General features: G+C 42.0%; 1 protein-coding gene across 3 annotated transcripts in view; it reads right to left on the bottom strand.

Moving 5' to 3' along the window:
- The window catches only part of Pip4k2a (phosphatidylinositol-5-phosphate 4-kinase type 2 alpha), a 164,032-nt gene extending 146,075 nt beyond the window's left edge, over nucleotides 1–17,957 (bottom strand). The window contains exon 1 of one of the 3 annotated variants that reach the window (XM_020167453.2): nucleotides 17,703–17,957. In XM_020167453.2, the coding sequence (XP_020023042.2) occupies nucleotides 17,703–17,846 (144 nt within the window). In that variant the 5' untranslated portion in view covers nucleotides 17,847–17,957. Of the gene's footprint in view, nucleotides 1–17,172; nucleotides 17,329–17,702 lie in introns of those variants that run through there. The other 2 variants (XM_074056526.1, XM_074056527.1) reach the window with 2 other exon arrangements.
- Between the last annotated feature and the right edge of the window lie 8,863 nt (nucleotides 17,958–26,820).

The raw sequence follows: 26,820 nt of genomic DNA, 5'->3' as shown, positions 1-26,820 counted from the left end.
AGTCAAGCTCCAAGGCAAATTACAGGACCACAGAAAGGTGATAGCATCCAGCCATTAAAATGCAAACACATGAACTATAATTATGGACCTGAGTGGATGTCACATGACATTTTCTGAACAGTTTCATTTGAATCATCTGCAGGTCAAGTCTAATGCTAAGCAGTCACACTGGATAACCAACTACAAGCTGCTGTACACAGGCAGCTGTACACTTGTACTTGGAGGATTCTGCCTGCCATCAAATGCTTTGGACTGGGTACAATGTAAGTCATACAGGATATGGCCACGCATAAACAGTGGGATCTCACCTGGTTCTGAGATCCAGACACCCTCTAACTGACAAATCACCATCCTCTAACTGACCCCCATCCTGACCATCCTGCTCTATGGCCACCTAACTGCCAGACTCGACTTCTAGGAAAACATATATTTAATCTTGCTGCTTTTATTTAAGTAACCAAGCAACAACAAAAATGCGAATTACATGTCAGATAACTGAGGTGTCTAAAGCAGAACAAGAAAGAAATTGTGAGCAGAGGATTGGGTAGAGGCTACTTCCTTTGAAGGGCAACTTCTGGGTTGGGTGGCCTATCTGGGAACAGAACTCCAACCACCAGCCCTGATACTCCCACACCGCCCAGATGTGCACCTCTTTTGTTGAACTGGTAGAAATCTCTGTAAAATGTATTAGTCACAAAATACCTAAGATCATCAAGTTAAAGGAGTGAGTGGTCATTTTACTTTCAGACCATGGGTTGTTGGCCCTTTTACTTTTGAGGGTACTACATCATGGCAGGAGTACCTGGTAGAGAAGAAAGAGGAGGGGCCAGGTCCCCATACCTCCTTCATAGGCACTTCCCCCCAATGATCTAACTTCTTTACACTAGGCTCCCACCTCTTAAAGGTTCCATTACCTCCCAATAGCACCACAGCTGGTAACAAAGCCTTTAATGCAAGGGCCTTTGGGGCATTCAAGATTAAAAGTACAGAAAATAGCATATGTAAAGAAAAGGGTATCTTTTTTATTCCACTGTTTGCGATTCAACATAGAAATACTCAAAGAGGAGATGGGGTGAAGAAGTGATCATTATATTACTGAGGTTGTAGACTGGTACCAGTGTGCACTAGGAGCCTTCAAATATTCATATGCTGTGACCAACTAATTCTCCAAAGGGAGAATCTGCTCTAAGGAAATCACCCAAAATGAGAAAAAGTTTTGTACAGAGTGTGTTGATAGCAGCATTATTTATGATGGCAAAAAAAAGAGAGAGAGAAAGAGAGAGAGAGAGAGAATCAATGTATGGACTATTAAAACTTCACTAGACTATTAGGCAGTCATTAAAAGTTAAAACATTGTGAAGAATATATATAAGAGGAGGAAATAAGTAATAAAATCTCAATAGGGTGTAAAAAGATATAAAGAAACCGGGCACCAGTGGCTCACACCTGTAATCCTAGCTGCTCAGGAGGGAGAGATCAGGAGGACTATGATTTAAAGCCAGCCCAGGCAAGTAGTTCTGTGAGCCCCTATCTTGAAAAACCCTTCACAAAGATAGAGCTGGTGGAGTGGCTCAAGGTGAAGGCCCTGAGTTCAAGCCCCAGTACCGCAAAAAGAAAAAAGAAAGATATAAAGAAACACACCAAAACATTAACACTGCTGATTCCAGGTAAACAGTTATGCATTTTTTCCCTCTACTTATGTGTATTTTTTCAACTTTTCCAGAAAATATCCTATATATTTGTACTTATTAAAACTTAAGTTCCACTGAAACCATGAGTATTTTCAGTTTGTTTAAATATGCATATGAAGAAAGAAGTTTAATAAAACACATAATGAAAATATTCACTATTGGCTATTTACTAGATCAAATACTCATTGGTATGTTTTAAACCTGTGAATAACTGATGCCAAAACTTCAAGAGAAAAGTAAGACAAAGGGATAGATTAGCTTCTCCTGTTTTTTTCTTTGAAAATGTCACTTAAATTTGCTATTCTCCCACTTAACCTCAAAATGACCAAAAAAAAAAGTGCCCCACACGTTTATCATAATTGCTGCTGAACAGACCTTTCTATGCTATAGCATTTGAACTTCTCACCTGGGTGCAAGCAAGACCTAATTTATGAATGGGTTGTGTTCCAAACTTGCATTTGTAAGTTGGCTTTTTGTCTCTGCGGGAAATGTATTCCAAGTCCTAATGCTTTAGCAAAAGCTTGAGGTCTTGTTTCTAAGAGAGGGGGGGCCAGGAGAAAGGCAGGTTTCTTCTTATGTTCCTGGACACAGAAGGAAGAGAAAGAGCATTCTGGAGAGGGGAGCTAGCTGCTTGCTAGCACAGAGGAGATTAATTTCGAAGCACGGAAACGTAGAGTCAGGGCACACCTGTGAAAGGTCTGAAGCCACCTGGGAGCATGATAAACTGGGAGAGCAATGTGGTCAGGCAGGGGGAGGGTTACTAAAGAAGTTCAAAGGACCCATATAGAAATCAATTTGAGGCTGATAGTATAGATCAGTGGTACAGCACTTGCCTAGCATGTGCAAGGCCCTGAGTTTGAAGCCCAAAACTGAAAAACTTTTAAAAAATCCATTTTCTGCTTGTTTAAAACAGGGGCGCCAAACATTTTAGGCTACTGATCACTTAGTAAGCAATACTTCTACAATATCTATACCTAGTTATCTCTGGAAACAATCAACCAACAAGGGCTGTGTGTTTGTTTTGGAGGATCCCAGCTTGGGAATACAGTTGTTCATAATAAACTGAGAATGCAAAGGTTTCTGTAATAATGCGATACATGTATTCCTAAGAAACTTTAAGTTCTGCATACTAAAAGAAAATTATAGGCAGACCATTAAAATTTATGAAACTGTATCACCAAGAAAGCTTAAAAATATACAAGTCAGTTCAAATTTGATTTCTAGTAACTATAGAATAGACTTAAAAAATACAAATGTAAATGAAAATTGCCTAAATGGAAGGAATGGAAGGGATAAATAAGCTTCTAAATTATAGCAATTGAGACAAAATGACCAAAGACTGGAGAGAACCCTGAAATTAGTGCTTCCAAAGTGGGGCACCCAGCATTTGATCAAGGGGAAGAGCATGTATGAATGAGCAAGTGCAGTCTGGCTTGCTGGACCTGGTTTGCTGTCCTTGGCTTGTTAGTGTACTTGACATCCAGCTGCTGCTACTTGGGGGTACTAAGCTGTGATACACTTGAGGAAAACTGTGGATGGCCCAGTTCCTGCATCACATGCCACATTCTCTGTTTACCAGTCTTGTGCACACTAATCTGAATACAGAAACAAGCACATAGCAGGAAAGACTGCATAGTTGTGAATTTTCTAAAGCAGATTCAAATCTTTAAGGGAGCTATATAAATCCCACTTTCTTCCTTCCAGCCTGAACACCTCTTGAAAGCTTCTTCAAAAATACTAGCACCTGGGAATTTGCAATGAGAAATATGGGCTGCATGACCTGAGGGAAACAGGGCAAAAAAGGGCACACTCTGTGTACATCATAAAATGAGCCTCCATGTGCAGGCAAGTTATAACACAGGTGTGTGTCTGGCCAATGCAGCCCTTTACCACGGTGAACATGTGGCAATACTGATTTCAGTTTCTACTTGTCCCCACAGCAGGGCCTTTGTGCAGGTTATGTGGTATGTTATAGAAGCCATTCTTGGGTTGAAAATATGGAACAATTCTATCAAGGTTCAGGTTGCAAAAACCAAAACACTGAGGCTTCTAATCCTAAATGACCACGGCTAAAGAATTCAATGCAAACAGAAACAATATAAACAGGAATATGTCCTTAAGAGTGAACATGAATAAAACCATAGAAGTAGAAGAAGGGAAGCAGATTAGTGACTGAAAGGTTCAGCAGTCCCCTGAAAATAGCACATGCCCTTCCTGCTTTTTGACCCTGCCTGTTCTCCACTTTCTCCAGCTTCTTCACCAGGCTAATTTCAACCCAATTCCTGAAGCATTACAAGACCCCACTCAAACACCACGAGCTCTCCTAGATAATGTATTAACCCTCTACTGAAATGCAGCATCTACATGTCTAGTCCTGATGTCTGTGTGGAAGGGGGTGCCCCACCCAGGAGGATTCCAAGGCTTGAGAATGGCCACTGTGCTCTCAGGTGGTATCTAGCAGCCAAGCCTGCCATACAGGAGACTTTGTCTAAAGCCACAGATGGCTAGCTCTGGATGGGTCACCAACTTTTTGTCTAGCTCTTAAGTCTGAAATTAGGATTCAGAGTGGCTAATTATGACCTGAATGTTCCTGGATCTGGGGACAAATAAACTGAAGAACTGTATAGGGGCTACTTGTACAAACATGCCAGAAATACTGATATTCTTACCAAAGAGGTTCATGAGAAGTGATGCGAAGATTGGAAACTCTGCTGCCCCAAGAGAAAGTGAGGGTGGCGCCACCTCGGATCCTCGTCTACGGGACACTCAGCTGAGGTTCCTACCCTTAAGTGCCACTAGTTACCCTATAATGTCCCCCCAACATTTTCCTTTTGCTAATCTAGTTGGTGTGATTGTACCTGTAACTCAATAAACTTTGAGTGAAGTACTGTATTACTTCACCTATTGACCACCTTGGGTATGCGATTCCATGCCATTTAGATTGTGAACTCATTCCTTTACAAAGACTGTTTTTTTTTTTTTTCCCACTCTTCTATCTCTAAGGCCTTGATCAGCACCTAATACTTAGTAAATGGGCAATAATGAAAGTTCTGTTTTAAAAAATCCCTTGGAGAGGTAATACATCTTTAGTAAGAAGCATCAGGTCAGTTGTGAGAAGAGCAGTGCATTTTTGCCCAACACTGGTGAGGGGTTTAACCAACCATACTCATGGCATTCCAACCATACTCATGGCATTCCCCCTTTAACACTGCCCAGAAGACAGCTAGCTTGGGTTGAAAGTGAGGAAATTTAAGGGATTGTAAATTGAAAATATATAGACAAAGGCCTTATACACCAGATCTTCTGGTATGGTTAATTAATTTCAATCGTTCCAATGCAGATTATTGGTTAAAAATAATTGTGACTTATTCTATCATTACTTGATTGTAGGAACTTTTATGTAAATGCACACAGACCAAAAATAAAAGCTTCACATACTATCGTATGTCAAAAAATTTTAAATGATCAAAGTATAGCATATATAAGCCAAAAACTTTTTTCAGGTAGGTGCAGGCCTTATAAAAGGCTATATACAATTATAGATTTTGCCAGCTAGAAGGCATGCAGAAAATTACAAAGTATTGGAAAATAAAGCATTCAATGTAAACAGAACTAATTTAAACAGAAATAATAAAGAAACCAAGACTAACTCTGCCCCATTACTTAGAGGCAGAGGGGACTTACTGACTCTCAAATATGTGAGGCATCATTAAATAAAAGGGAGAAAACTAGTCTTAATACCTTTATGGAAAACAAAAGGAAAAGTCTGAGTATTTTAATCTTGATTTTAAGAATTCTTTTTTTAAAGGAAAGGCTTTTATAGAAAAATGAAATGAGTTAGTAGGTAAAAATACTTTAAGACAAAAATCTCCAGTCTTTGGGTACCCTAGAAATCTGGCTATCTACACTAATTGTTATAAAGCTAGAGACCCTATTCTCACCAGCTAGCATGACAAAGGAAAAAAGTCCTGTACAAACTCCACTCCTAATTTCTACTGGCATTTCACAGAATAGAAGAGCTAGTTGACAATTACATATGGGTCATCATGAACTACTAGTTACATGATGAGAAAATAAATATCTTTAAAAAATGGTTATAGGTTGTTGGTAAAACTTTAGAGATTAAAAAATACTTGGTAAAAAGCTGGACCATTAAAACACCTCTCAGGGATCTATTCAGATTGGTGACATCAAATGCTGTATTATCTATCAAATGCTATTTATAAACTGTAATATTTGTGAAAATTTCATACTAGGAAATATAATGACTTCCACATGTTAGTAAATACACATGCAGGTATTGGACTCTTTTCAGTTAATAGCTCAAAAGATAATTAATAGTGTAAGGGAAAGTAGGAATGGTAAGAAAAACATTTAGGTACTCAAACTAGAAATGTTGGGGGTGACTTCAACTCTTTTTGCTTAGATGTTGAGTATCCCCAAAAGGCTCGTCTGTTAGGCTTGGTCCCTAGTATGGTGCTACTGGCCTGGTGTGAGGTCCTTTGGTCACTGAGGGCATGCCCTGAAAGGGGACTGTGAGACTCCAGCCCCTTCCTCTATCTCTCTCTGTTTCCCAGCTGATGAAGTGAGCAGTTAGTACAGCATGACGTGCTGCTTTACACAATCCCAAAACAGGGGGGCCAACTGATCATGGACGTGGGCCTCCAAAACTCTGGGTCAAATAAACCTTTCCCTTTTTAAGTTGATCATCTCATATATTTCATTATAGCAGCACAAAGCTAACTAACACACCTCCCTAACTGTTCCCTCATATAATTACCAAAGACAGGTGATCATAGTTTTGAGATGCTTCCAGGCACATCCTTTCTCTTTGTTATAGCACACTGCCCAAGCTCAGATTTCCAGCACCTCATACCCAATTGACACATGGCTTTCTTCCTCCCTACAGTTTTTCCTTCTGTCCTGCTGACTGCCTAACTGATCCATCCCAAGGAAGGCCCAGAATTGCCCCAGGGCTGACTTGTTATCTCCTTGATTACTATACATTAGCCCCTCTCTTTGGCAGTACCGGGGCTTGAACTCAGGGCTTATGCTTGCTAGGCAGGCACTCTACTGCTTGAGACAGATCGCCATCTCTTAAGAAACTTTGATGCCCTATGGGAGTTTAACTCAGTAGCAGAAAACTTGCCACCATATGTGAGGCCCTGGGTTCAACCCCAGAATCACACACACAAAAAAGAAAGTTTGGTACTGATTTCCTATTCTGCTGATAGGGATATTTAGATCAATTCTGCCATGGAAAATATGTAAACATCCTGAATAAAACATTTTATAAACATCTTAAAGCATCAAAGAGCTGATGAAACAGAAAAGAGTTGCCTTGCCAAAATCAAAGTAAAAGCTGGATGCAAGAGTAATAAAGTTAGTGACAGAAGCCACTTTAGCTCTGAGAGCTTTAATGGTCTAGTGGGTGGGAAGAAACAGAAGGCAGAGCCTAGAGCCTAGCCAAGGTGTTGAACCCAATAGAAAACCCTTTCTCCACAAGGCTATGTCAAAAAGGGTCACACCCTCAGGGTAAAGGTGAACCAAAAATAAACACGTTCCACCCTCCAGGGGACTTTGCTGTCCAAATTCATATCACCAAGAGGTCCAAGAAATTCCAAGCTATGACTTTAGTTTAAAATGGTCCAGGACTGTAGTAGTTCTAGACACCTGGCAAAAATAAACAGTCCAGGGCTGGAGATGTAGCTCAGTGGTAAAGTGCTTGCTTAGCATGCACAAGTCTCTGGGTTCTATCCCCAGCACCAAGAAGAAAAAAATTCCTCTTTCACTTTCACCCTAAGACTCAAGAAATCCTCTCCAAATAACTGAGAAATGAGCAGCTCAAAGCCAAGATGAACCAAACATGCATGTCAATGATTTATCATGAGACCAACCAGGAGAAACAGCACACACAGAAAAAGATTCACAAGGCCTTGAGGTAGAGGCAACGACACTATTCTTAAATTTAACTTATGAATCTTAGAATTTTTAGAGGCACATCTGAAGGAATTAAAAGATCCAAACTGCACGGATGGAACAAGTTAGTCCTGATACTGCAGTGCAGTGTAGATGTTATCTACATGGTAATATCTCAGCCCGCTTAGAATTACACTCAGTCTTCACGCAGTGAAGGTCCACGCTTCAGCATGCTGCCACTGTTTGAGGAAGCTGCTGCCTCTCTACATCTCTGCTGCGCTCAAGAGGCAGAGTTTGTGCATGTTCTGTCAACAGAAGCTCTTTCTTTGGCATGGGCTTGTGGTTACCCCACACCTCTTATCAACATCTTGCAGCAAAGTTGTCCCCCCTCCCTAACGCACTGCACAACCTGCTCAGCAAAATGCTCTAAATGCAGTACTCTATCATAACAAAAGTGACCTTTACACACTGATGAAAATTTAACATGACACACTCATGGTGCACCAGCTGAGCACTAATGGCCAACTGTATGGAGTCCTGGCTCTACTCATTCCTGCAACAATATTTATTGAGTGCCAACTATATTAAACCACTGTTCTGGATGTAGGGATTACAGCTAGTTGCTATAGAACTTCCCATTCTAGTTAGGCGAGACAAGTAATACACATGTAAACAACAGCTTCTGATACTGGGGTCACAGAGGAAGCAAAAGAGTATGTGATAATGGATGAGCTAATAATTTAGATTCGGTGGCTAGAGAGGCCACCTGAAAAGGCCTTCAAAGATATGAGTGAACAACCTTCCAGATCAAGAGAAAAATAAATGCAGAAATTCTGTGGTTGCTCTGAGCTTGTGTTATTTAAGGACCAGAAAGAGATCACTGTGGTCATTACAGAGAAGTAGGAACGATGAAGAAAGACAGTCAATAAGGGCAAAGACGGAAGTGGGGGCCAGCCCAACAAGATCTTGGGAGCCATAGAAGAGTTCAGAATGCACTTGGAAGGCTTTGGAAGGTTTAACTGAGGAGGTAAGATGGTATCATATACATTTCAGAAAGATCATTCTGCCACTGCTGTAGAGAATTTGGATTGAAGAGGGCAACAATGACTGTAGGGAGATCAATTGGTATGGTATCACAGTGTTCATAAGACAAGAATGTAAGTAGGAAGAAGGCAGTATGCAGACTAAAGTCTCAGACATGGACTATGAGCAAGTAGTGAAGAAAAGAATTCAGGTCAGTGCCTAGGTTTTTGGCATCTGGGTAGATGATGGTCCATTTTCTGAGATGACAAAGGAACAGTACATCTGGTGGGGAAAAATAGGGGAAAGAAATCAACAGTCCCGCTTAGTACATTTGAGATGCCTATTAGGGATTCATGTGAAGCTATCTGATAAGAAACAGAACACGGAGCTCAAGAAGGAAGTTCAAGGTGAATATATAAACTTCTCAGTCATCAGCAAAAATGCTATCAAAAGCCTGGAACTAAATAAGAGCATACAGGTAAAATATATGTAGTTGTAGAAGGCCCTAGATAGAGTCCTGGGACATTTCAACATTTAGAGACTGAAGAAAGGAAGAAGAGTTCTGTAAGGCCCCTAAAAAGGAGCAGCTAGTGAGAAAGAAGGAAAACAACGAAAGTCCCCAACAGGAGCTCCTTGGATTTGAGAGCCTGGGTATCACTGGTGATGCTGACAAGAGCAGTTTCTTGGGAGCGGTAAGGATGAAAGCAGGGTTGGAATAAATTCAGAACAGGGCATGGGAACAGGGAGGGGCCACCAACCTGAGATGACAGGTAGCAGCAGTTTTAAGACACTGCTTTTCAACTTCAGCTGTGAAAAGGACAAAGAAAGTGAGTGGACACTCCAGTGAGAGATGCCCACACCATCCAATCCAGCAGCCACTTAACACATGTGGCTATTGAGTACTTGATAGAAGAAATGGAACTTAACATTTATTCATTGAAATCAAAATAGCCACATATGGCTAGGACCTGCCAAGGTGGACAGTGCAGTCCTCCAGCATGTTCGCAGAATTATGGATTCAGCAGTCCAAAAGATTGTGGGGTAGGAAGTAAGAAGTTGGTGGCTTCTGTATGTTAAATACTTTCTAATCGAGGACATCACTTGAGAGAGGAGAAAGGGATAAGGCACTAGACGGGAGTCTGAGGAGAAGAGAAACAGTCCAAAATGATTTCGGACAATGAAACTATGGAGGAAGGAGCAGTAACATTTCAGGGCAGAGTGCCTTACTGTGGAGGTTCACAGTAAGTTATAAAGAGACTCTTGTCACAATTGTTAGTTTTTCTCTGTCAAACATCAACTACTCAGTCCTTCAAATCTGACCCCAAACTACGTTTCAACCATGTCCTAACACTCCCTACCATTTACCTCTGTAGTTTTCATTCTTCTTGGCTACAGAACCTTTTTTACCCTGTATATATTATATTCAGTGCCTCAACTGGAAGGAAGGAAGGAAGGGAGGGAGGGAGGGAGGGAGGGAGGGAGGGAGGGAGGGAGGGAGGAAGGAAGGAAGGAAGGAAGGAAGGAAGGAAGGAAGGAAGGAAGGAAGGAGGAAGGAAGAAACCAAGCTGGTCTGGATGAAGAGGCTTGTTTCCTTTAGCAACTCAGCTGTTCCCACAAGCCTCTAGGGCACATCCAAGGAACCCCAAGGCTTAAAAGCCAAGATTGCCCTAGCTGGCGCACATTCAAACTGCAGGTGCTAACAAACTGCCTGGCAACTTAAGATGCCCATTCTGCTCCAGTAGGAGCAGGGAGGCCCAAGACTGCATTCCTTACAGCCTCCTGGGTGATGGCTGATGTCACTGTTCTGTGAACTCCCATGAATGGCAAGGCCCTAGGCCACAACAGAAGCAGACTGCTCACTCCACTCTGCTTACATTTGCCAGTTGCAGACCCACTGGCCTCATGTGCCTTTCCCATCTTCTGCTGCTAGGAGATTCTACTTAATCTTGAATCTTCTCAATGTCACCTCCCCTCAAGTCTTCTCCAAGACCCACAAGCAGATGCGGTCATGATGCAGCCCATTACCACCTTTGTCCCCACTTCCTCCCACTTTGCCCCTCTTTCACTCTGCTCTGGCCACACAGGTTCTCTGACAGTTTTTCTGAACGGCAAATGCCAACCCCAGGGCTTCTGCAGATCCCTCCGCCCGAAATGCTCTTCTTTCAGATAGCTTTTTGTCTAAGCTCTTTGCCTTCTTCATGAGTTTGTTCAGTGTCCTTTTCTTAATGAGATCTACAGTCTGTCCAGCCTACTTCATATCCTCCACCCCAGCCATTGATACAATAGTTATTTGTGCACATATCGATCATATGACTATTTTCCCCTGTAGTTATGAACAATTTGAGTACAGAGTCCACAATATATTCAATTTGCAGCTAAAGCATCTTAAAGAGTCTCTTATGTTTTTTTAAAAAAATGTAAAATAACAGTTCAACAGCTGACATAACTTGCAACTAATGAACGTGAACCAGATTTCTAACACCTCAAACAACCTAGTCACTATGGAGGTGTTAAACAAGAAAGAACATGATAACAGAAGAGATACAGAAAGTAAAGCAAGGGCAAAGGGATAATTCTCAAATGACAAGTCACATATCTCAAAGATATGTAAGAATGGTAAGAATAATGGTGACTTTAGACTATGAACCAGGATAAAATAACAATTAATTTAATATGCAGTCTAATAATTTGCTGTCTTAGCACATAAAATATTTTTTAAAAGATAATGACATACTATCTGTACTATAACTCTATAAATCAAAAATTGTTGTAAAAATAAAAAGATATTTATTTTTTTAAAGAAAAAAAAAATGACATAGCCAGGTAGTGTACTCAGGAGGCTGAGGAGAATCATGAATTTCAAAGCCAGCCAGACTCTGTTTCAAATAAACAAAACAAAACAGAAAAAGACAGCTAACATTTATGAAGAACTTAAATGTATGCCAACAACTATTTAGGCATTTTATAACAAGCCAAGTCAGTCTACAAAGTACTTAACAAGGGCTCAACTTAGAAATTTTCAACTTTAGAGTGTATGAAAACACACTCATATGGCCATTGTTTCTCACTTTTGCACAGCAGTCAACACTTTGTTAGAAAACAGTCTTTGTTTTAGATGAGTTTTGCCCAGATGTAGGCTAGTATGAGTACTCTGTACACTTAAGGTAGGCTCTGGTAAGCTATAATGCCCAGTAGATTGGGAGTCTTAAATACACTTACAATATTTTCAGTTTATGGTGAGTTTATTGAGACGTAACCCCACTGTAAGTTGAAGAACATCTCTCCTAATTTATTCAGTCCACATAACAAAGTTCTGTAGTGGGTTACTATTATTATATCCTTTTATAAACAAAGAATCAAAAGGCTAAATAACTTGCTCCAGCTCACACAGTAGGCCAAACACTGTGGCTCCAGAGCCTAGATCCTAACCACTGTCTAGGTGAAAACTATCACGAATTATTCAAGCTGGGTGCCAGTGGCTCATGCCTACAATCCTAACTACTCATGAGGCAGAGATCAGGAAGATAGAGGTTTGAAGCCAGCCCTGGGCAAATAGCTCTTGAGACCCTATCTCGAAAAACCCATCACACACACACAAAAAAAGGGTCGGTGGAATGGCTCACACAGTAAGAGCACCTGTCCAGCAAGTGTGAGGTCCAGAATTCAAACCCCAGTGCTGTCACATACAAAAGAAAGAATTACTCAGAATTTATGTAACTGTGAGCATTAATATTATTTTTGCCTTTGATTGTTAATTCTGATTATCAGGGGACAAATTCTGAACATTTCTCCTTACTTTTAGAGCTATTCTTTCTGCTGCCTTGCTTCTCAAAGTGCAGCCACACAGCAGCAGCGTCACCAGACAGCATGCCTAAATGCAGTCAAACCTGCTTTTACACACACGCAGTCTAAAATTTTAAAAGCCCCTAAATGATTTATATGCACACTAAATTTAGAGAAGCACTGACTTAGTGCTAATTAATATGCTACTGGCCTAACTGCATCCAAATTTTATCATTTGTAGGCATCATTTATTGAATCCTTACTATGTGCGAACTGCAGGAGTAGGCTTTAAATACATAACCTCATTTAACCCTCAAAATAACCCTTATGAGGCAATCATCATCACCTCCATTTTAAGAATACATAATAGTGACTCACATGGCTAAGTTACCTGCTCAAAGAGCTGAGAAATGTTCAAGCCAGGATTTGAACCTAATCTGTCTGACCACAAACCATGCTGCTAAATTGCACCAATTCCTGTCAATGTCCAATTTTGTATTTTGAATGTATGATGGCAGAATTAATTACTCTGGTTGATTGCATTTTCTATGAGTTTAAGGTAGTTTTGTTGGTTACTCTTGTGAACAATCTTTCTAAAGGCACAGCAGATCATCCTGCTATAGGGGAGCCTTCTGAATGCAATCACCCTAAGGTGTTCGATAAGTGGAGAAGAAAATGCATTCTTTTGTCAGGATATAAATCCATGTTTTAGGGAGCTTTAACTACTTCCCTAATAATAAACACCCTGTATGTTTGTTTGGCATGCTTCTTTGCTCTGAACAGTAAAGGGAAGAAACAATTAGTGTGAGGAGAAAGTTCTTACATGAATGGCTGGTTGAGTTCCATTCAATGAATTTCATTGGGATACTTTTTATTTTAATTTAATTTCTTTATATTATATTCACTCAGTATCATTTCACAGTAATTCACATCATTTTTAATTCTCACATTATTTTCCTTCTTTTATCTATTTTCAATGCCCAAATACAACCCCATAAGCCCCAAAGAAATCACTATTTCCCCAACACAACAGTTAGCTATTTCAAGGCCCTGGTCTTGCTGAGAATACAAATTATGAATGCTCTACACGGAAAACTGCATATTTGCCAATTCATAAAAAAGAGGGCACATGGTTGGAAAGCTGGCCCTCACAGATCTCCACAGGCAGGACCCACAGACATCAAGATAGGACAGACACCTGCCCGACACTGCCTGCCCAGGCCCTTGCCCATCTTTTGGGAACTCTGTCTCCAACTCCACCAGGCAGGCACTGCCATGTTTTTATAATTGCTTAATCCAGTGGGAGCCTACAATGACAGAAGCAAGGCCAATCAGAATCCTTCCACGGGATTTTAAACTTAACCAGAGACAGAAAGTCCTCTTTGGGGAGCAGAAATGACAAATGTGCAATTCAGAAACCATTAGTACCCTGCTCTGTGGACAAAACCAGTCAACTATGATTAAGAGTAAAGACAAAATGGATAAGGAGGTCCCAAGACCACCCAAGCACCTGGTTCTTCTCAAGGTTTGGTTAGCCATCTTCCTTTCCACTCTGGAAGACTCTCAAGTCCTCCTAATGTTTACAATTTCTGCTGAATCCTATTTGAATTCTACAGCTTCAAACCAAAAGATTCTAACCTTAATAACTTGGTTACTTTAAATACTATACTTGTTTTAAGCAAGTTTTATGCCCTTCACAATTTCTCCATACAGATAATGAACTGTTATCCTTTGGATATTTAAATAGGGATTTAAATACTAATTTCTAAAAGGCTCACATTTCACATTGTATAAAAATCTTTTGGAATTCTATTTAAAACAAGTCATGGCTCATATCATTCAACATGCTCCCCACACTATTATAAGATATCATTTTAAGAAGCTAACTGCCTGATCATTTTTAGTTTAATTCTAAATGTAACAAGATAAAAATGCCTTCTGAAGTCATCTTTTCCTTTATGTATTCAATTACATTCTCTGCTTAAAATACTTAAAATAAAAATTGGCACTGATCCATTCACTGATGGGTATTTTAAGTTAGAAAGCAATAACATATCAAATTAACCATACAATGGCGGGCTTATTCTGCACAGTAAGTACTGCCCAAGTCAAGATTTTCATTACCACTACAATGGACTGAACATTTTTACCTTGATTGCAAGTTTTTACATTTCAATCAAATAGACTTTTACTTAACAGACTGCAATGCAGTTCAGCTACAATCAATCTAGAAAACTTGGTTCACAGTTTCTTAAAATCACCAGAGATTTCTTTCACTTCTAGTCAAGGCTTTGAAAATTCCCCGAATGTTGCTGCAAGGTTATAATAATAATGCAACTTTTATTATATACTCTTACTAGTCCAAGGCTCCTAATATGATGCTTGCACCTACCAGATGATTGAATCTTGAAGTTAAACAAACAAACAAAAACTTGGAGATCATCCAGTTCAACCACCTCACTTCACAGATACAAACATGGATGCAAAAATTGGTTAACATACCATGGTGAGCAGTTAGAATTAAAGAATTAGAACAACAGACCCAATGACCTTTTTACCATAGCATGGGGAGTGTGCCCATTCTCCTCACAAGATGCCCACATAGTAAAAATAAATACAGTGTCCCTTCAGTGCTTCAAATTTGTGGCTATTTTTACATATCCTATGAAAAGTTTGAAGGAATTTTAAAAGCACAAAATTGCTATATTCATGATAAATCCTTTCTCATTTTAATTCAGGTGACAACAGAATTATAGAGAAAAGACTGATATGAATTGTCCATTTCCTCTACGCTTTCTCAACTGTCTCTGTTCATACACTTGCTCATCCTTAATACTGAGGACATATTTATTCTCACATTATATTATAAACTGTGCTGCACAGAAGGGCATAATAAAACATCTATCTGGCACTAGACATTCTGATCTAAAAGAAAATTGACCAGAAATATATGGCATTCAAATGCTTGGATTTTATCCTCATATACATCTCCATTCTTTTTTTTTTTCCTTTAATACATTAAAGAAAACAGACATCTTGAAAATGAAGGCTATGAAACAGAACTTTCTTATGTCAACTCAGAGTCTTCACAGTAAAGACACTTGGACAAAAATCTGAGCAGCATTTTAGCAACCTTTCCCACGGTGGCTGACTCGGTGACACTCTCTCTTTTGCATGTGTGTGTGGGGGGGGTGAAGGAATGATATGCTTACATTAGGCACTATGGAAACTTCACACCTCTGACTATATTTACAACTGCTAACTTTTTTGAGAGCAATAGAAAGTAACTCTGAATGTACTATGTAATAATCATACATTTTTTATAAGCCTTGGTTTCAAAACACTTGCAATTAGAAACTCAGAAACAAATGTAGCAATTCCTAAATATACTGTAGCAACATAAACGGTTACAATAAAGCACTACCAATTACAAGACTTTCTAAAGTAAACTGGAACTCCAACTTATTCTCAGACAGCAAACTTTTTTTCCCAGCAGTATATTGATACTACTTTACTACATTAAACCCCAAGACACAAACACGCCTGAACAAAACACCACAACTCCAAAGGAGACAAAAGGATTTGTAAATATGAGCAAGCACTATAGCACAGTCCGATTTTTATTATAAGGTCTTATTCTAGTATTAAAGAACCTGCAACTAACAACAATAAAGAACAAAATAGTTTAACAAAATTAGACATAACTACATTATAGACTTATATAGGTAAAATTCCATTTTATTTTCTGTAATAAAACTTGGGAGAGGTTTTGGTGCAGTAATGTAGCTGTTCTAACAGTTTACATTACAAATAGCTAAAAAAAGTTGTCAGGAAGTTAAAATGAACTTCAGTGGTCAGGCATTAAACTGACAGAAAATAGTCATTTCTCAACTTTCTAAAAGAGTCACTCCATGCAAACACAATCAATCCTGTTTCACCTTTTCCCCTAGCTCTACTAGGGGTTAGAAAAATATTTTAAAAGTTACTTTGAGCCATTTTAAACAACTTCGTTAATTTGAGAATGAAAAAAGCCAACATGGTTTTTGGACATTTTCACGATGCTGAAAAGGACACACAGGCATCCACGGAAATGAAAAGCACGGGAAAGCAGGCTTACACTTTTCCTCAGATGTTAACTGACTGCAACGGGTAAGGTCATGGTCAAAATTCACAAGCTCATTTAAACTTTCATGGCTCAGCCAACAGCTCCGATCAGGTTTCCAGATCCTATCTAAGTAGATTAAAGCTGCCGAGTTTCTCGCCGTAAGATCAGCAGGAGGCTGCTTCAGACCCTCAAACCGCAGTCCGCATAGCCCGCAGCGGCGCATCTTCCACTACCCCTGGCTGTGTGTTAAGCTAACCTTTCCCGAGCTTTCTCCCCCAGCCTTTTAAACAACTCCCCAAGGCGGATGCAATCAACTCCAAACCACCTTCCATCCGCGCCCTCCGGGACCCTCTCCTGCTATCCCCGCCCCGGCCGCCCTTCCGCAGTCGGTGACTTCTGCCTGGCTCCCCAAGGAGGGGAAGGAAAGAGATGGGGGAGGAAGACTCCCCATCAAGGGCTTTTCAGCGGGCACAGCAGAAAGGCGATGCGGGAGAGGAGCAGAGAAGATGCTCAACACCAGTGCCATATTTATGTTGTCTTTTTGTTTGCCAAAAACCCTCCTCGGGTCTACTAATATTGCCTTTAAAGGAAAAAGGGACCTAAGCGCTAAAGCTGTTGCCCCAAATCTCCTGACTCTCTTAGTAGCCTAACCTTGTCCTTCCGCGGTGGCTCCAGACGCTCCCTGCCTGGGACAGGTACACCCGCCCGCCGGCTGGGCACACGGGGGACGTCCCCACAGAAAGGAAGCGATCGCCCAGACTCAGCCCCCAAACAGCCCCCACCGGAGCTGTCAGCTGAGGCGGAACCGTGCCCCACTCAAACTTCCCACTTCCCGGGCTGCGGGAACCGATCCACGGGCGGGTGGGAGGATGGGGGGCGGCACTGGCACCAGATGCAAGTCTCAGACGCAAAGGAAACCCCTCATCCGCGCCCGGCCATAGGTCCAAAGGGGGGCGCAAGTGGCGCCGGGTGCACATCGTGGGGCTGGGGATACTGAGGCGGGCGATACTGAGGCAGGCGGGCAGTCCTTCATCCGCCGAGGCAAGCAGCCGGAGGGCCGGGGACCCGCCGACTCGGCCGGCTCAGCTCCCCGCCCGCAACAGCTGCAGCCTGAGAAGGAGGGGTGCGAGGAGGAAGAGGAGGAGGAGGAAGGGGACTGTGCGCCGCAGCAGAGCCCTTACCGAGTGGTTAACCCCCCACATCAGGACGCTGAGCAGGGGGTCGCTGGCCCGAAACAGCTTCACTTTCTGCGCTACGAAGTGCTTCTTCTTGGTCTTGGTCTTGCTCGCCAGGACGGAGGACCCCAGGTTGCCGGGGGTCGCCATGGCCGCCGCCTCCGTCCCCTCCACCGCCGCGCTCCCGAGGCCGGGGACCCGCCCTCTCTACACACCGGCCGGGGGAAGCAGCCGCATCCCCTCGGCGGCGGCCCCGGCGCGCCGTGCCCCGCTCCGCCCGCCGCCGCCGCCCGCACGCTCGGCCCCGCCGCGCTCGCTCCGCCCGGCTGGAGCTGGAAGCTGCGCTCGGCTCGCGCCCGGCTCGCGCCCGGCCCGGCTCCCGCGCCCGCCGCGGCTCCGTGCTCAGCCCGCGGCTGGACCAGGCGCGCCGCGAGCGGCTTCCGCGTTGGGCGCCGGCGTCATGACGCAGGGGGCGGGCAGGCGGGGAGCAGCCGCGGCGCCGCCGGGCGGGGCGCGAGTGCGGGCGCGAGTGCGGGCGCGGTGGGCCGCGGGACCGTTAGGCTGCGCCCTTGGGCTCGGGCGTCCGCGCCTGCTTCCGCTCAGTGGTGGCTCGACAGCCCCCGTGCGCGCAGGCGGGGTACGGGAGGCTGCGGGGTGGACGTGCGTGGGGTAGAGCGGGAAGGCTTTGGGGAAACGTCTCCTCCAGCTCGCCGGGGAGAAAGAGTGAGGAGAGTGGGGAGGTCCGAGGAGGGGAGCCCCCAGATGCATGGAACCGGGGCAGGAAGGAGCTCACCAGCAGCAGCTTACCAGCGCCAAGGGCCAGGAAAGCTAGTGAGACCTGAAGTGCTGCATGGAGAAAAAGGACTTTTGGGTCGTTGATCCACCTCCCGAAGTGCTCCTGAGCGTCTAATCTCCGTGTGCCTTTAGCTGTCAGGCCTTTTGGACTCTGGATTGGGCCTCCCCAGGCTGCGCCTAGTTCCGAATGGATACACTATACACTGGACTGTCATTCCCAGCTCACCCCTGCAGTCCTCATTTGGCAGCCCTTGGTTGGGCCAGGAGAATCGTGCCCCAAACTGTGCCTTCTATTTGGAATCCATCCCCGCGGTCCTTGCCATCTCTTCTGTTTCCCATGCATTCACCTTTGACATGGAAATCTATTCTCTGTTTTCATCTCTATGCAATGAAATTAAGCCCTTCTTATTTGGGGATTACCTGTCCCACCTCAGGAAGCAGCTATTCCAAGTATGTCTAAAAACCTGCTTGGTTCTATCAGGGAGACAAAGGACAACAGACCATTAGCCCGGATGGGGAGAAGGCAGCCAATCCTGTGCTGATTTCATTCCCTTCTCTTCTTCCTTTGATCTTTATTTATTTATTTTGGCGGCACTGGGGTTTGAACTCAGGGTCTCACACTTGCTAGGCAGGCACTTTTGCCGCATGAGCCACTCCACCAGCCCTTCCTTTGATCTTTAAGCTTAGGAGTTACCTCAAAGCCTTCTTGTTCTTTTCCAGCTTGCTTCATGCTATTGTCCAAAATGATATTTGCTCTTCTGAGATGAACCATCACCACTCTTAGTGGTTAAGAAAAAACAAAGCCTAAATTTGTAGTGAGAAGACATGAACTTGACTTACAGTTCTCCTATTTAGTTGATCAGATCCTTTAACCTGAGCCTCAAATTCTTTGTGTTAATAGGTATAATCTGATACAAATGTCACTTTATGGACTGCTCTATAGGATGTTGGTTAGAATCAAAATCAACAGTAGATAATGACCATGAAAGCGCTTTGTAAATCATAAAACATTAGATAAAATGTAGAGTACTTCCAGATAACCCATAAACTCTCCCCTGACCTCAGAGAAGTAACTAGCTGAAGGTGTCTACAGCCTTCTTTAGAAAAGCATCTATAACAAAATTCAGCACCTTCTGCATCCCACTTTATTAGAAGTGGTATTCATATCACTGTTAATGCAGTTTGAAGTTCATTTTATTTAACAAATTCTCACTGACCCAGGCTTGAAAGCTCAACATCATTGATTATTGCTTCTCATTACCACTCCACATAAACCCCTTACCTTATACCCTGCTCTTGACAACAATTATGCTCAAATATAATCTCTTCCCTGGTGTTTTTCTAATCCTGCTAGTTGAAATTAATCCTTCCATAGCATGTTATTTGTTCCAATAATAGCTATGTTATACTTACTTGTATATTAATAATGCAAGACAATGGGCTCGCTTCAAATGCTGAAAAACTGAATTTAGTGATGACAAAGTGCTGAATGAGCCTACAGGGAAATGGATACCTGTAAGCATTGTCAGGCAATGGAAGCAGAGGCCAAGGTAATCTCTGTGAGGGGAGGAGGGTTGACAGGAGATAAAAATCCAGGTGGTATCTTCATATGGTAAGGAGGAGAATCACAGCTTTTAAAAGACATAATTTTATATGATTTAAGTTGTTCTGAATGACATTTAACATAGTACCATTCACAGATTCATCATTAAATGATTTTGCCAATAACCGTTCATGTTATGTTTATATCTGTAGAAGGTAAGTATGAAAGAGTTTTAGATCTCAAATTGTATACATTAGATAGACAACTGAGTTATAGAGAAGAATATAAGTGATTTCCTGTCTAGGGAGATAAGAAACTCTTTGCTTGCTCTCTCTCTCTCTCTCTCTCTCTCTCTCTCTCTCTCTCTCTCTCTCTCTGTGTGTGTGTGTGTGTGTGTGTGTGTGTGTGTGTTGCTGGAATCAAACCCAGGACCTCATGCAGGCTGGGCAAGCCTTCTGCACCAAGCTACTCCTTGAAACTCTTTGAAGGCAAAGTCCAGGCTCTGTACCCACTTCTAGAGCCTCCCCATAAACCTATGTACTCCCTTTCCCAGAGTACCTAGGGAAAAGTTTTGGTGAATAAATGAAAAGGAATTCTTCAACTCTCACAACAAATTTCCATAGTCAGGAAATATTTATGCAAAGTTTCATTTATAAATACGCAATTAGGAAATTAGACTGTGTTAGACATGACATTTAAACCATGGAGCTAAATACTACATGGACTTAGCTATCTAACAATTGATCACTACTTTCCTTTGTGTGTTTGTGTGATAATAAAACGACAGGTATGTCCTGCTTGTTCATGGCTCAACCCCTGGCTCAGGCTGCCTACATTGTCAGTGATCTTGAAGGAGAGTCACGGCTAGAGAAGAAAGAGCAAGAAAGTGGGACCTCAAGAAGGGCACATGTGTGTGCTAAGAGAACTCTGCTTCCTCTGTCACCACTTTCCCAAGAGCCACCCCCACCTTGCACTGGGACTATTGGACTGTTCACTCAGATGCCAAGGCCATAATAGCAGTAAGAAATGCTTCAGCAGCCAAGTTCACTAAGAAGAAAGAAAGAAATGTTGGGGAGATTGAAAGGCCCCCAGTACTGAATCATTATGCTTTTTGTTGTTGTGGTTTTGTTTTTACTTTCTCTTAAGCAATTTTATATACTATCATAAAAAGTACCACCACTACAACAATGACAAACAGTATGCTGAAAGCATTATGACTAAAGCATATAAACCAGAAATAGGATAGATGCTCTGATTTTTAAAATCTTATTGCCCTTTTCACCAAAAAGTATTTCTTCAACTAAGTAATTCCAACTAGGATTCTTCATTTGAAAGAGGAAATCAGCAGGAGCTTCCTTGACTTAGTGTTATTTGGAAGCTTTTGTGTGTTTCACTGCTTTATGTAGAAATCAGAGCAAGATGTGGGATGAGTCCATTCATTCTTCTGTTGTGTCATCCAAGCCTTGCCATTTGAGATTATTATTATTTTGGAAGAGCATTATTGAAGTGCATAAATAGTCAAACTTAGCCAAAAGGCAGTGAGTGGAATCCAAATGTGGTAAGTGGGCTCCAAAAATTCAATTGTGACATGCAAGTTACTTTTGAGGATGGGATGCTGTCATGATGCAGCAGAGCTTGCTATCTGGGAGTCCCCAGGGCTTGGCTATGCCAATCAAACTCCTCCTTCACTGTCTGGGGTTTGGCACCAGCTGATTGGGGTTTTCCAGTCCTATTCAAATATTAATGGTGATTCTTTTGACTTCTGGCTAGGACTTCCTAAACAGTTGCAGCAATTCCAGGAATCTGCCAGTTAGTTGGCACCAATTTGGTTGCCCTGACATGGGGAGATTGGACTTAGAGAAGATGAGTACAAAGGGGCTGACACATGGGCTAATGATTTTCCAGTCTGTCTTCTCTTTTTTGCTCTCCATGTAGGGCAGGAAAACACAAACTGACCCCTCAGAACACTGGTAGCTCTGTGGAGGACAGGAGTCAATCTCCAGGGCATTATGTGTTTGTCATATATACCTTTAAACACCTTTCTAATAGAAATAAATTTCCAATATTGGGAAGGCAATTATGTGAATCACATTAGATTCATATGGCAGAATGCAAAATGGTATTTTCAGGCTGTGGTAGTAGCTCAGTGGTAGAGCATGTGCTTAGCATGCATAAGGCCCTGGCTCAATCTCCAGCACCAAAAATCAAAAGAAGGAGGAGGAGAAGGCACAAAACCAGTATTTTCACAGAAAATGCAATGGCATAATCATTAGTCTTTAATCATTAATATCAATATAAGTGAAAATAGTATATAAATTGTATGTATGGCATGGTTTTGTCATGTTTGTGTGCAGGTACATATAAAACACTAAAAGTAAATCTATCAAAATTCCAGGTAAGAGATGACAGTAATTTAGACTAAAGTCTTGGCACTAAAGACAAGGCAATTTATCTACAAGGGTCAGTAATATTTTGACGTGGTTGGCCTCACTGCCTACAGGGGAATATAGGGGAAAATCCCAGTCCTTTTCCTTTAAACTTTGACATGCCTGCAACTAAGGGGCACCCCAATGTCAGTGTCTACTGCTCTTCATGAGAAAAGTGAAATCTCACTCAAAGTCTGCTTTCATGAAGGTATTTTTAATTCTAAAATATAGTATACATCACACTGATGCCACACTAAAGAAAACCTAGTGAAATATTTGTGTGTATTTACACACAAAGAATGTAACTTGAGATCAACAAGGAAAATGATCATAGCTATCTTCATGCTGCTGTGAGCAAAAGTGAGAGACAGGATAGTCTCTTGGTTTCTGCTACCTTTGAAAACCGAATGCAAGTTATAAAGCAAGAGCCTGGAAAACCAGCAAAGGATGAAGGCCTTCTTTCCCAGTAGCGCCAGTGGTACTGAGTTGGTTAACCCCATGCAGTTCCCAACTATCAACCCAGGGGCAAGAGTTGAAGTGGGTAAGAGGAACTGGAGCCTGGAGAGATTCTGAGTGCTACCGAGGCTATTTCCACTTCCCCCTGACCATTTTCAGTTCCTGAAATTTGCTGTTGCAGTCTCCTGTAGAAGTAGAAGGTGCCCCCAGAACCCTCAGTTGGGAGGTGTACTGTAATGACACCCCAGACCCATTTGTATTCCTCGTTGCCATGCACCCAAATCTGGAAGCCTACCAGCTTCATCCCAGTTAGTTAAATCAGAGTCTATAAAACCACTGCAACTTCTCTGTCACCTGTACAAAGACCTTGAAATTCTCACCACTTTAGATTTGGATATCTGATTTAAAGTGCTAGCTACTTTCAATGAATAATCTGATGTCCCTCCTGTCATCCGAGACATGCCCTAGTCACTTTCTCAAGTCTTGTAAAATCTCAGAACTGGAGGAGTTGGGTTTTATAGACTGAGGAAATATCTTTTAATTCCTTAACATATTTGTAGTGCCGGCTAACATTCAGGTGCTGAACTAAAAGGAAGCTATAGATGAAATCATTGTTACATAAAATTCTAGGTCTGACTTTTAAAGATATGGGACTGCTGATTATTCATAATATTTATGTCCTTTTTAGCTTTCATCTTAAATGTGGCATGATTCTTTGGAGAGGTGCTAGCTGTCAAAACTAATTTTCAGTGAAGAATCCTGTTTTTCCTTTATTCACTGAGACTTTTTTTCTGGTTTAGCCTTCAAATCAAAATTTAAGTAGGTCATCCCTCTGGTATTTTAAAACTTGATAAAATAGAGCTCAGGGACTTACCCAAAGCCAGAAATGAGTTTATTATCTTTTTTTTTAATCATTCATTCACTATAGGTGCTTTGAGATCCTAGAAAATTCTCAGCACAAAGATGATGAAGTCACATTCCTTGCTCTTGAGGGTCTGATACTTTGGTGGGGAAGATAAATCCATAAGCAGTCATTTTCAATGCCATATGGCACAGGTCCTAGCATGACTGTTGGGATGGCTCTCTGAGAATCACTTGATCAGTGATGGGAGTGGGGTAAGAAGAGAAAGTGGAACATTCAGAGTGAAAGAAGAGCATCTTGAAATGATGGCACTTGAGTTAAAAAAAATTCATGCAACATAATAGCATCTCTTTGTTTCATTGTTGTATTTACACACAATTAGTTAAGTACATTCTTATAAAAAGTGCTAACAGAGAAAAAGTACATGGACAAAAAAGGGAAAGTCCCTCTCGTTCTCTTCCACCCCTACTTCCCACTGTCTTGCCCCTCCCATTTCCTCTCTACACCCCGCCCTTTGCTTAGAGTCTGAGTAGGTCTTCCAAGTTTATTTGAATGAACATATGTGTACACACACAAATATATTTTGCTTTTTATATAATCAGGAATATACTGCACATTTTGTTCTATGATTTACTTGAAGATCTTCCCATATTGGAGTAACAGGGACTAATCTCATTATCACAAATGTCCTGTATACAAAATTTTTGTAATTTCCTTCATCTATCCTGTACTTCATTTAGCACTTAGCTCAGCTGGTAGCTGAATAGCAGAGGACTTGATTGAGGCTCTTCTAAATTCAGTCAGATTCTGAGTTATTCTCAGTTTATGTTGGGGAATACTCAGTGGAATTCAGTCAATTCCCTTCTCCCTGGGGGAAGATGGGGATAGAAGCTTATGTGTTCTGGCTTTGGAATGTAGATAACTGATGGACTGTTGGACTGCTCATCTCTGAGATCCACCAAAGTGACCTCTATCACAACATGCTTCTTCTTAGGCCTAATGCTCCAAAAATTTCTCAGCCCAAATCCAGTTCCCCTCAGGGCTGCCCTTCCCCCTTAGCTACCTCTGCCTCCCGAGAGGATCCAGAAGATCATGGAGTTGTGGCTGCCCTTGGGACCTTTCTCTTGGATTCTCAGTGGATCAGCATTATTGCATGTCTAGTCCTGCCCAGATCCTTCCTATGAAACTTTCAGCCTCCTGGGCCACTCCTAATAACAGAGGCCTGGGTCTCCCCTGTTCTGGGGGCCTCCCAACCCACAACAGGGTGCATTCTGCTCTTCGTCCCAAGAAGTCCCCTGGCTACACTAGCAATGTTTTCCCTTCTCCTTTCTTAAAGGTACCGGTGACAAGGTGATTGTTTAGTTGTGTTTATTTAAGAATAAGCTTTAAGCTGAGCATGATGGTACATGTCTGTAATTCTAGCTACTTAGGAGGCAGAGGAAGGAGGATTGCAAGTTCTAGGTCAGCCCAGGCAAAGTTAGCAAGACCCTATCTCAAAACAAAATAAAATCAAAATGGCTAGGGGTGTAGCTCCAGTGGTAGAACACTAGATTCAACCCCCAATACCAAATAAGCTTTATGCTCAACACCTTCTAGTCACTTTGTTGTTGGCCATATGGAAAACCTTTTACTTTTTCATTCTTAAAAGTTCAGGTCTTACAAGCAAAAATCTTATCTTTGAAGACTTCACTATGACTTTTGAGGATCCGTTTGGAAGGAAAAAACAAGAATATTTTCTGGTTTTTTTTTTAAGACAGTAATAGACATCAGCATAGACATCATACTTTGTACCTCCTAAGTACACAGCCAAGAGAGATACACTGGCACCTACTGTGTGTGGTTGTTGTGAGATTGTAATGATTAACACACACAAACCACTTTCAATAGAGCCTGGCACACAGTAAGTGCTCAATAAGTGTTACCCTTATCACTTCTTTTTAAAAAAATTTTTTTTGGTGGTACTGGGACTTGAACCTAGGGATTCACACTTGCTAGGCAGGTGCTCTACCACTTGATCCATACCTCCAGTTACTTTTGTCCTAGACGGTGATCCCCCATTTTACGTATCCTGCTGTAGGTTTCTGCCACTGTGCCTAGCTATTGGTTGAGATGGGGTCTCATGAATTTTTGCCCAAACTGGCCTTGAACCACAGTCCTCTCAATCAATTTCCCAAGTAGCTAGGGGACATCGCTTCTTAACTGTTTCATAGGTCTGGGTATAGCAGAGATCAGACAAGTCTGGCCCACCATCTGTTTTTGTAAATAAAGTTTTGCGGGAACTACCACACTCATATGTATATATAGTTGGTTTTAGACCATGATCCAGAGCTGGATAGCTGTGAAACTAAAATAATTATTACAGTTTGGTTCTTTGCAGGTAAAAGTAAGCTGATTCCTAGTACAAAGGTACTATCATTTATTCAACATTTTTGTCCTCTAATGTTCAACAAGTTGTGTTAATATTCTTTTTGTTTAGACACATTTTTGCTTGTTTGTTTTTTGTGGTACTGGGGATGCAACCCAGGGCCTTGTGCATGCTAGGCAAGTGCTCCACCACAGAGTTACACACCGGGCCCCAGATACTTTTTAAAAACTAGTTTTAGTGAATTTGGGAGTTTACCATCATTAGTGAAGTGGAAGGGTCAGGCATAGTTGATATAGAGATTGTATGATTGCTTAAAAGAACAGTGTTTCCAGCTCTCCATCAATCTCTCCATGCCTCTCTCCTCTCTCTCTGTCTCTCCTTCTCTCTCTCTCTCTCTCTCTCTCTCTGTTTTCATTCCACAGGTATAGTCTCATTGTATGCCAGAAAAGATGGCCACTGAGGCCCTGGCTTATCAACCACTCTCCCCAGAGCTTCTCCATACCCGTATCCCTCTATCAGTTCTGTGGCTGATTTGAGATTGGTTCTCTTGAGATTAGCTGCACACCTTTGTCCCTATCATTGTGTCCAGGAAAATGAGATGCTGTGATTGTCCAGGCCCTGGTCCTGTGCTCACTATTGGACCCAGATAGAGAAAGGAGTTACTGTGACTGACAGCC

This window comes from Castor canadensis, chromosome 15 (genome assembly GCF_047511655.1).
Source record: "Castor canadensis chromosome 15, mCasCan1.hap1v2, whole genome shotgun sequence".
Lineage (NCBI taxonomy): Eukaryota > Metazoa > Chordata > Mammalia > Rodentia > Castoridae > Castor > Castor canadensis.
This window is presented reverse-complemented; position numbering and strand designations above follow the sequence as displayed.